General features: G+C 33.7%; 1 protein-coding gene across 1 annotated transcript; it reads left to right on the top strand.

Moving 5' to 3' along the window:
• Positions 1-6,479: 6,479 nt before the first annotated feature.
• On the top strand, positions 6,480-10,724 carry LOC140044018 (uncharacterized). Its single transcript, XM_072088500.1, has 4 exons — positions 6,480-6,497; positions 7,992-8,210; positions 10,036-10,106; positions 10,553-10,724. Exons 1-4 carry the CDS (start codon positions 6,495-6,497, stop codon positions 10,722-10,724), a joined length of 465 nt encoding a protein of 154 aa, XP_071944601.1. The 5' UTR covers positions 6,480-6,494.
• Positions 10,725-12,584: the final 1,860 nt, after the last annotated feature.

Raw genomic sequence — 12,584 nt, 5'->3', positions numbered from 1 at the left:
GTTACTTCATTTAGGATAACCCCATCAAGTTCATAAGAATGATTCGGATTATTAAATCCTAGGTGCATGACATAGCATTTACTACTATTAAAGCTCATTAGGGATTCACGACACCAAAGTGATAACTTGTCAATATCATTTTGTAGTACTTCAGGATCAACCTCGGAACGCACACTTCCAAACAATTTAATGTCATCAGCAAATTTCAACAATGAAGAATCAATGGAAAAATCTATGTCATCAATAAAAATGAGAAAAAGCACCGGTCCGAGGACCGAACCCTGAGGCACACCACTATGAACAGGGGCCCACTCAGATTTCCTACCATTCACAACAACCCTTTGAGATCTATCACTAAGCCAGTTTTGTATCCACATGCCAAATGGACCTTCAATACCATGAGCCAAAACTTTATTCATCAACCTTACATGAGAAACTTTGTCGAAGGCCTTTTGGAAATCAAAATAAATTACATCTACTGGTAAACCCTGGTCAATATCATATGTCACCTTCTCAAGAAACATTAGTAAATTTGTCAGACAAGATCTTCCTTTCAAGAACCCATGTTGGGATGTATTCAGTAAATGTAACGAGTCAAGATAATCAATAATGTCATCCCTCAAGACAGATTCCATCAATTTACAAAAATGGGAAGTTAAACTAACAGGCCTATAGTTTGCCGGTGATTTCTTAGATCCTTTTTTAAAAATAGGGGAAACATTGGCTTTCTTCCATAAAGGAGGAACATAATTTTCGTCAAAACATCTCTGAAATAGACGGGCTAAAGGAGTCGCAATAACACTAGCAGTCTCCAACAAAATTCTACATGAAATGAATGAATTTGTCTATTAAATTGTTTGTACACTAATAATAAAAACTACACTATCTTTGACAACAATTAGAACATTACGAATATAGACAAAAATGAATTGTTTAAGCTAGTAACTGTATCAATTCATAAAGTACCATCAACACTTGACTCTTGTAACAATTGAATTATAATGTCCCTTTTGACGTCCCATAAAGACTAATGTTAGTGGTTGGTGGCGCTGTTAGTGGAGTAAAGAAAAGGAAAAAGCAACAAAGCAACAAAGCCGCGCCAGAAAATATCCTTTAAAATACAGTAGTTGAATTTATATCTAATTTGCTTGCTTTTTAAAGAATTGGTCCAGGTAAATGCTGTTTTATCAATACATTAGTCTATACTAGATTTATAGTGTTTATTTGTAATCTTAGTTCTTGGGTCTTAGCTTTCGTGATCTTAGGTTTCGTGACACCCCTGTCTGGGCTGGGCCCTGTTGGTAGTAGTAGTAGGCCTAGGCCTAGCCTCTGTACTTAGTTAGTGTAGGCTAGTAGGCATAGCTTAACCCCGAGCCGAGAAGAGTGATTGGCCGGTAGGACTAGGCCTAGGCCTAGATTACATTTGCAGTACTTACTGTAATTACTAATATGCTTTTAAAATGATTCCAGTTACAACAAATGGTTTAAAAAAAAAGTAAATTAAAAGAAAAGTATAAAAAAAATAATCGTGTACTAGGCCTAGGCCTACAGTATCTAGGCCTAGGCGGTATCTAAAAGCAGTGCTCCATCCAAAGTTGATTTCATCGTGACTGACTTGTACTTTTTAAATAATTATTAATGAAAGGCATTATAGGTGTTAGGTACTGTACTGTATACTGACTGAATATAGTTACTGATCAATACATACTGTAAGTGTAGGAAGAAGAGTTTAAATATTGTTGTGTTTCTTTAATTTAAGTGATCAAATTGTGAATAATCTATACACATACTGTACAGTATTATTTTTATTGTATTTTTAAGTCATAAGTCATCATTATACTATATTAACACTAACTGTATGGTAATATTATTATATTGATTGAATAAGGTTCCCAAAAAGTTAACTCATTCTAATAAAACTTGTTAAAATATTCAGTGAATTAATAATAATTAGAATTAAATTATTTATTTACAGATTTTACTGAATCATGGAAGCTAAACACAAGAAGATTCTGCGAAAGAATCGTATGTCATTAATTAACGATATGCACATTGATGTCTTGAACGAATTAGTGACCAGACAAATTTTTAAGCCATCTGAACAAGAAAAATTCTTGGTTTGTAGGATTGTTAACCCAATAATACAAAAGATGTACAGGTTCTTAAATAATTGAAATATAATACTGGTTACCTTGTAATTAAACTAAACATACAGTATTTTACTACAAAATTATAAATTAATTTAGGAAATTACCACTTTTTTTCCTTTGCTACAATCTTTAAAATTGGAAAAATGAGAAAAATTGATTTTATAAAAACCATTTATGCCAACATATTAATCTGGATACTAGGCATAGAATGTCTTTTATGTTTTCAAAATATTAACAAATGTTATAAAAAAACAACAGAAATCATCTCTTGTGCACAGATGAATTTCCAAAGTCAAATTGTAATATTTTTCTCATAATTTCTTTTTTTATAGGGTCTGAATGGAACAACTGCTCGAAATACAGCAATCTTAAATAATATTATTCATAAAGGGCCAAAGGCATTCCGTGCACTAGCTGAGTCATTATTTGCAGAGGCGCACCATTTAGCTACAATTTTAATACCAGACCTTACTGAAGATACATTGTACGATTTAAGCTATTATGAATTTGAAAATGATACCAAACAATCAAGTGTTGGAGACAAGCCACCTGTGCAGCAGAGTGTTGCAGAAGGCAAGTTTCCAACAAGAAGTCTCAGGGTGTTATAGATAATAATAGATAATAAACACCATCTTAAATCGCTGTGGATTATATTTCGTTGCATCAATCCTTTAGCTGCCACCAAACGGCAATCATTTGTTTTTACTGGGTCTCAGCATTTAGCTATACTTTATATTAACTAGAGGGTGAGCTCGCTTCGCTTGCTCCCCCTCTAGGAAGTGTAGACCATGGTTCTCGGAATGATAGTGACTCTGGTAAAAAGTTTTAGAAGGACATTCTGGCCTGGACGATTTCGATCGGTTACCATTATTTAAATGCTTTTGATATTCGTAAAACTAAACCTACTCACTAACCTGTTTCACAGTGTTTTAGATGATTAATAGCGTTTTACGTATAGTGTTTATTGTAGATATGAAAAGTGGTAAAAAAGAATAACAAATGCTTGGTAAATTGTAGATAACAGTCCGATGAAATCTACTAAAAAATAGTATAATTGTGTTATAAATATAATACAATATTGTGTGTATAAATTGGGATGGGCGTTAATTAGATGGTATTGGAGGGGGGGGGGGGGAGGAGAGTGGTGATAATTATTTTAATTGATGTTTTATTGGGGAGGTGTTCCGGGCGTTTATTCAAATAAATACCATTCTAATCGGTATAGTTAATACATATTATTCCGCAACACAGTGAGTCGTTTTGGCCTAAGAAGGAAGACCTTTTAGACGGCTTGCAATATGGGCAGAAGTATCCATCCATGAGTCCTGGCAGCTTACTCAACAACTCGGCTATCGGGGTTTCATTCGATCTTAAACAAAAGCTCTTATCATCAATTCTCTCGATGTAATTTTATATAATTATTTCCCACAATAATACTCCAATTTTTTATGAATATATTTAATTTGATCTTTATGTACTACAGTACTATACCTTCACACGCGCGGTCCGAAAATAAACAAAAAACCAAAATGGCTATCGCCACCAAGCACCAACTTAGTTGAAACAGGGAGTTGTTTTACAACTCCCTGGTTGACACCAACCATGCAGGGAACTTGCAAGGTGATTGACACACCTGACCGTTAACCCGGAAATTACTTCTACTGCGCGTAGAGTTAAAATTTACCGATTGAAATCAGAAAATTTCCTATAAAACCCTTTATAATATCTTCCTAAGATAGAAATATGGAACAATAGCGTCGATGTGAAAATTAATGTTATCAAATCTACGTTTCGCGGTACATCTGAGATAGATAAGGTAGGTATCCAAGGCGCAGATTTGTACCGAGGTTTTTGCATTGTGCTCGCCTATGTCAGAATTAACCATACTTTATATAGATATCAGACCTCACTGAAGATAAATTATATGTTAAGTTTTTATGATTTCAGTAATGAAAGCCAGCCAGTTGGAGACAAGCAAGGTGCTGCAGAAGCGGGGTAGAAATTGGAATGCCACAAGACAAGTCTTGGCTGATGGTAATGTATATCATAGCTCTGTTATTAATTTTTTTGATTTATCTAGAAAGACTGTTGTTCTTTTGAATTTTCTGCCATTGTAATCCTGTTAACTACTTCTAACTGTACTATAATCTGAAGAATAATTTGAAGTTGGCAAAACTTACTGGGGGTATTGCTAAACACAGCAAACCTCCGAAAAAACATAGCAAACCCCATCGAACCAACATAAAAGCTAGTGAATCGTGTAGTGTACTACACACCTAATATTTCAATTTTTTTTTTAATGTTAAATTGTTTTTGTTAACTACTTATTTTTGGAGTAAAACATCATTTTTTGGTTAAAAATTAATTGCTAAACCCTGCAAACCTCCGAAAAACATAGCAAACTCTATTGAACCAACATAAAAGTTAGTGGATCATGTAGTGTACTACACACTTGCTGTTTAAGGGAAAAGACAAAATTATGCGTTACTCTTAGTGAATGCAATGTAATCAAAATATACTGTATTAAAAACTACCTACAGTACTGTGTATGGATACGATCACGACACAGTGACATTATGCTATGTGCGTTATTAAGGGACCCATGCTGTGATGAAGTTTTGCTTGATAATTTCAGTGGTTTATCACAATTTTTACCTAAAAAGAAATCTTAATTCTGCCTCAACCATAGACTCTCATATATTTGCTTCATTATGTTGGTTCAGCTGTTTGGCCAGTCCGTGGCTTGGTTGTTGTTGTATGCTGTGAAATAAGTTCAGAAGAAAGCAATCAACGATTTTTTTCTGATAGTCTTTGACAGTACAGTACTATAACTTCAGTTGCTAAGAATGTGTATTCTCCATACTTTAATTCTAAATGGACTTCAGTGGTGAACTGACAAAATGCATACTTTTATCGTTTGGCCATACAGATTTTAAAAATTGTTATTGTTACTCATGATATTGTTTTGAAAATGTTTTTATTGCAGTATTTTTCCATTACTTTTTTTCTCTCTTATCTTTAGTTTCTTCAAACACTGCAATTCAACAAGACAAAGTGAGTATAGGAAAAGTGTCCCTTAAGTACTAGTGGCTTTTATAAAAAATGGGCATATTGCTGTAGTTACAAACGTCCCCCTTTGAATAGCCCATGGGCTTTTATATTTTCTTCAAAATATTCATAATGCATAACACACATTCATGTATCAAGGGTGAGATCTGATCAATTTTAAATTTCATCTGGATTCCAACACTAAGGGCCTGTTGAGACCTACGGAGTTGTGCTTTCATATTGTACAACTCCATAGGTTTGAACCAGGAAAAGATTACTTTACTCTTACAACACTGATCTTTCGTTCATCATCTCAAGGCAGAAGATTAGCGAACGATGCTTACAATATGAAAGTCATGCATCAACGATTTTGACCTCCAACCTGCATACCAGATGCTCGCCCAAATTGGACTTCTTCAGTTTCTAAAGAAAGCATTAGTTTGCTGTTACAGTTATGATAATTATAATGTGACATTGCTTGCGATACGAAAGCATAACTCCATGGATCTGAACATACCCTAACAGAATGTTTTTAACCCAGCTTATAATAATATACAGATGAAATACTATCCTGAAGAGCGTGTCATATTGTAGAGTCACTCTACTTTTTTTTTAAATATGTAACTGTAACATGTGGCACTGTGACTCTGTGACTGATCAAATAAATTAACTTAAAAATGTTCCTACACACTACACACCCAATGTACAATGTGATACAGTGTTCATTTGATCACATGATTTGATAACGATCAATTCTTTCTTTTAGTATATGGAAATGATATACATATATGTTTTAACACCTCCTGCTGACCATGGAACCTACTGGGAATTTCATGCCTTTAATGACAAATCAGAATATTTACGAGGAATAGTATCAGCAAAAAACGTTCCATTTGTTAAAAAGATTACAAAAGATGACTACAAAATAGTAACAAATGCAACACTACGTTTCAAAGAAAACACACAGGAATTGATAATTAAAAAAGGAACATCCAAGGTAAATGATTACCATTTAATTATTGATTTCTCTTAAATCCTCTGGCAGTCAAACTCCACATTCACATACTGTGCAGTTGAACTTTACCTCTGGTATTTAGACACCCAAAATTACTGAACCAATTTGTATTCAAATCATTACTACTTTTTTTTACTTTACAGGTGTTTCAAGGGGGAAACAATGATTTTGAAATCCCACAAGAAAAATTGAACAAATTTTTTACTCCAGATGAGGTGAGCATTGAGGAGGCAGTGAGAAGCCCCAAAAGAAGACGAGTCACTATCCAAGGAAAAGTTACAATGGTAAGTTACAATATTATTTTGTTTTCAATCAGTTTTCCAAAATCATTCAAACTATTTCATATCAATATCCAACCATACATTAATAGTAACCAGCAAACATTATAACTATTAAATTTGTAACTAGAAAAAAAACAAAATATACTTGCAAATTGTTAGGGTGATTTTCGAACCCTGACTGTCATAAAAGATACTAAATGAGATAATTTTGTAATTATTTTTGTGGTGTGTGGTGGGCAAAAGGTTGGTCTACAGTTGGGAGTAAAAAAAGGTAATTTGCATATTAATGATGTCATGTGACGTCATTACAGCTATTTTGGAATTCCTGTTTTTTGTCAATTCAATGATTAAAACTATGTTTTCTTATATGAAATTCTTATGGAATATATACCGTACTGACGCGGGTATAAGCTCACCCCCCTCGAACATGAAATCACGTCAAGTTTGGGGGGTGGGCTTATACCCGAGGATCCAAAAATGCAGATCGTCAAAAACTGCACATGTACACTGTGTATTTCCACCATGCAAGCGAGCGCCCTCACGTGTACGACGTTGCCTCTAAATACACGATTATTAATTAAGCTTATAGTTCATGTAATTTATCGTAGAATATCTTATTTTAAACATCAATTGAACAAGAATTTATCAAGCAGAAAAGCAAGTATACAATGTTCGTTAAATAGAAATGTACCAAAGAAATTTAATAAGCTTGTTTATGGCAGCCGATACCAAATAGTGGTTTTCCGTTTTGGCGACTTGTATGTAGCGTCGTGTGTGAAGCGATCTTCGACCGCGATGGAGTGTAAACAAAACAGGACCGCTAGGCCTCTTATGGCCTAGCGTATATTAGCCTAGCTTGGTTATGATCAAAGGTAGGTGTATTCGGTGTATGGACGTCGCCAAATACAAAAATATGTATTACGACACACACTGTAGATCTTCGAATTAATGGGTGGGCTTATACCCGAGTGCCTCATTTTTCATGAAAATTAGTCAAAAGTCGGGGGTGGGCTTATACCCGAGTATGGGCTTATACCCGCGTCAGTACGGTAAATATATAATAATATATAATAAATAAAAGCAAAACAATTTGAATTATTTTATCGTTTATAAAAAAGTTCGCATAAATCAAAGTTTTGGGTTTTTTATTATTTCAGAATTTTTTTTTGCATATTACGATGAACACGATATTGTCCTATTGGGGTGGGTAAAATTTGGTAACTGGAGGATGTTTTTGCGGCATTATCGCTAATAATACAATGTCGAAATGATTATAACATGTGATATCTAATTCCTCACAGGGTTGTTGAAATTGAAACTTCAAGACGATATCAACACACATAGAGGGTGCATGTTGTGCTAAAAAATATTTTTAATGAATTGCAAATATCTTAACATTTTTCGAAAAATTATAGAGGGTGCTATATATTATATTTCCAAAAGACTATTAACAAACCTTCTGTTATACTGATGTTTTTTTGTTTTTTTTTAAAACAGATCGGAGAAAAAGAAATTGGAGAAAAAATTACCCCTTGGCAACGCCGTGATATGGTTTTAAAAAACACAAATTCAACAATTAAATTAAAACTCTGGGGTGAAAAGGCTGATGAAATTACTGAAGAGCATGATGGTGCAACATTCCTCTTCACTAATGTCGAAGTGGATATGTTTAAACAAAAACCAGAATTAAAAACAACGAATCTTACACGCCTAGAGGTAACTTCTTCAAATTATTATTAAAGCAGAAAGTTCCAAGTTTGAATCTTGGTTGAGGCGGCTTTTGCTCGTTCTCACAGATTTCCTCATCTACTCTAGTAGTTACTGTAGATAAACTTTTGTATGAGCTTTGAGGTCAAGAGAATTTGACTTCAGAAATTGGTTTAGCATGGTCAAACAATCATTTTTGGCTTGTTACACATTTTGAAAATGTGGTGAAAGGTCAAAAGGTCAGGTTGAAAGGTTATAAGACCAAACACCAATAGGCGTTTATTAGGATGAATTCGGTAAGTTACTTCTTGGGCTCGATGTTTCTATCAAAATGTTTGATCGTCCTCGGGGGTCAACAATACTTTCTAGCATTATTATAAGCAAAAATACAATTACAAAAATTTGTTTTAAATCCTATAATGAAACAATTTTTAAGCATAAGTTATTACATAACATTACTGTCCAAGGATAAGTTGTATACAGATATGTTTTTTGTTTGAAACATTAGTAATTAATAGTATTTCTGGTCATCATTTAACCAAATTTTCTATTAGAATGAATCTAAATATATATATTTCGAACAATTTGATACAACATTTAAGTTTCTACGAACAGTACTTACATAGATATGAAGATGCCCTAGTATGTGGGTCAAAGGTCAGAAATTGCATTTCTGATTATTTTTGACTAAAATGTCCCATTAGACTGAATTGTCTGCCTTCTGAACATTTTGAGACCAAAATTAACTTGCTGCGACCAGTGGTTGCCAAGATACAAGTACCTATTTATATTTGTTCATATAACCCTGACCCTTTGACCTTTTATAACATTTTTCAAAATGTGTAACAAATAACAAAATGTATATTTCAAACAATTTAAGAGCAAATTGAAGTGTCTACGACCAGTAGTTACGGAGATACATACTGTACATGCCTTGGGTTGTGAATCAAATGTCAGAAATGGCATTTCCAGTCATTGTTGACTAAAATGTGCCATTAGACTGAATATTGTGTAACCAAGCCAAAAATGATTGTTTGACCATCCTAAACCAATTTCTGAAGTCAAATTCTCTGGACCTCAAAGTGCATAGTTGATCTAGCTACTAGAGTAATCTTTATTGTATCAAATTAATTATTTGATATTCAGGATTTCACCCGATGCTTTACAATATGTTCTTGTTAATCTATATAATATATTATTAGATCCTAGGCTACATTATAATTACAACCTAGTCTATTCTTTATTAATTATAATAATTAACTAATAATAGACTAACATAATTACATTACATCCTAGACTACCTACATTATAATTACATCCCAGACTAACATAATTACATTACATCCTAGACTACCTACATTATAATTACATCCTAGACTACCTACATTATAATTACCGTACATCCTAGACTACCTACATTATAATTACATCCCAGACTAACATAATTACATTACATCCTAGACTACCTTCATTATAATTACATCCTAGACTACCTACATTATAATTACATCCTAGACTAACATAATTACATTACATCCTAGACTACCTACATTATAATTACATCCTAGACTACCTACATTATAATTACATCCTAGACTACCTACATTATAATTACCGTACATCCTAGACTACCTACATTATAATTACATCCTAGACTACCTACATTATAATTACCGTACATCCTAGACTACCTACATTATAATTACAACCTAAACTAACATAATTAAAACTAGGCTACATTCCAGTTACATACTTGTCTCCCAAAGTAATTACACCCAGGCTCCGGAAGTACATGTTGCTTTAACATATTGATAATAATTTTGTTTTGCTACAGATTCTGTCTCAACCTCCTGACAAAAGCATTAAAGTTGTGAAACAAATCATCTGTGGTATTGATCCCACAGTGTAAGTTTAATTCTGTAAACTAAATAGTCTGAAACAACACCACAAAAAATATGATCTGTATTCATATTACAATTGCAGATTTGTTTATCATTCAATAAACCTCTTATCCTTCTTACCAACTTCTTATCCACACCCTGCTCCTTCTCTATTTACCTGTCCACTTTCTTTTGAAAGGGCATATTCACAACATACATAGACATAGTATAAACATAGAGAAAACATTGATTTGATTGTAGCCAATTGTTTTACTGAGCAGGTTTAGGTGACATCCCATTTTGCGGTTTCAGACGGGTGTTAGTGATAACTTTTAATACTAGAGTTCTAATATACCAATTTTCTAAACTTTTTAAATGAAACCGTTCAGACCGCTCATAATGTAAACATTACCCTTGTTTAAATTATTTCAAAAGTTCTCATACTTTACTATTTTGAATTTTCTTCGACAGTGAACATATGGTGTTATTAACAAAGGAATGCAAACAACTCATTTGTGATCATGAAGTGTTTAAATCATTGTCACTAGGTGTCGATGCATTCAGAAGTTTATTTCCAGTCGAGTGCAACATAACAGCAGACCAGCAGAATAAAGTAACAACAATCACCATCGCTCGTCATTAAGTATCGGATAAAGGTGATACCAAGGTGAAATGTGTTGAACAATGCTGTAGTAATTTTAAGTTGTGCTATACAGGCATTGCCTTGTGTCACTCAACTGCTTTTAAATCATAGAATATATATCTTTTCATATTAATCATGAACAAATTGCATAGTTTTTGTATTTTATTAAAAATGCAAGAAATAACCAGACCTTTCATTATTTGTTACAAAAGATATATATATAATATAGATTTCCTCATCTGTATCATTTCAAATTAATTAATTAATTAATTAAATTTCAGTATATCACTGGGCGGTTTCGAATTAATGTTCATTGCCTAATGTGTTTATATATATAAAAGTATCTCTTCGGAGATCCCGCCTCGTGAATAAAAATACTGAAAGATGAGGGCGTATCAATTTGATCTCTGGTGCGCGTGTGTACAACTGAGGACTAGTGCTGTTCCGCCGTACCATGCCGAGAATGTTAAAGAGTCGCTATCCAATCGAGTTTGAACAATACCATGAAAGCCCCAGTGGTCTAATGGTTAGGACATCTGCATATCAAGCAGGCGGTCCGAGTTCGAGTCTCTGTTGGGGCGACTTTTTCTCATTTTCACAGATTTCCTCATCTTTATTGTTTCAAATTAATTAATTAAATGTAGGTATATCACCGGGCGGTTTCGAATTAATGTTCATTGCCTAATGTGTTTATATATATAAAAGTATCTCTTCGGAGATCCCGCCTCGTGAATAAAAATATAGAAAGATGAGGGCGTATCAATTTGATCTCTGGTGCGCGTGCGTACAACTGAGGACTAGTGCTGTTCCGCCGTACCACGCCGGGCGGTTTCGAATTAATATTAATTGCCTACTGAAAAATTTAAGAGTAACCAAACTGGCCGCATATTTCGGATAAGACAATCAATTAATTGTCTAACCAAAAACGTCATTTATCTCATATACTGTAATATTTGTGGCAAACAGTACGTCGGAGAAACAAAAAACATCTCCGTATGAGAATGACACAACACAGATCAGCTATCAAAACATTAAAGCTTGATCAACCTGTAGCCGAACATTTTAATTCAGCTGGTCACTCGATTGCAAATTTCAGAGTTATTGCAATAGACCATGATGTCAAATGGAGCGACAAAACTCGCAAAGACAAGGAAAAATACTGAGAATTACAACTTAAAACCACAAAACCTTTTGGACTTAACATTAGGAACATACTCCCAGATCGGTAAAATTATTCCATTGACTACCAAAATTTAAGTTTCAATATTAATCACCATTTAAGCTGTTTTTTAGTCTCATTCCAAATTGTTTATATCTCTACCAAGCTACCTTCTTTGTTTTATACTCTTATTCAGACTCCACCCTGGCTCCCTTTGTTATATTTCTTTTACAGTATTATATATAAATCCAAAGGCAAATTACTAAAAAAAATGACAATGCTGTGGGTATCAGTGGCTGGATCTCAATGGAGATACAAAAATAAAAAGCAAAAAGCTAAATCAAAACGATAAAGTAAACAGCCAGAAAAGTTAGCAGAGCTTTCGGGCAACACTAGCCCTTCATCAGTGCAAGTGAAGGAATTTGGATAACGTCATAGTATAGGCGACGTAATTTGGTAAAGTTATCCAAAGTACCCTCCATAATTACAGCAAAATCAGATCAAAATTGATACAAACAGTAGAAAATATATATAAATCCAAAGGCAAATTACTGAAAAAAATGACAATGCTGTGGGTATCAGTGGCTGGATCTCAATGGAGATACAAAATAAAAGCGAAAAGCTAAATCAAAACGAGAAGTAAAACAGCCAGAAAAGTTAGCAGAGCTTTCAGGCAACACTAGCCCTTCATCAGTGCAAGT

The sequence above is a fragment of the Antedon mediterranea genome, chromosome 3, assembly GCF_964355755.1.
Source record: "Antedon mediterranea chromosome 3, ecAntMedi1.1, whole genome shotgun sequence".
In the NCBI taxonomy this organism is placed as follows: Eukaryota; Metazoa; Echinodermata; class Crinoidea; order Comatulida; family Antedonidae; genus Antedon; species Antedon mediterranea.
The sequence above is the reverse complement of the archived record's forward strand: the minus strand, read 5'-3'. Positions and strand labels throughout refer to the sequence as shown.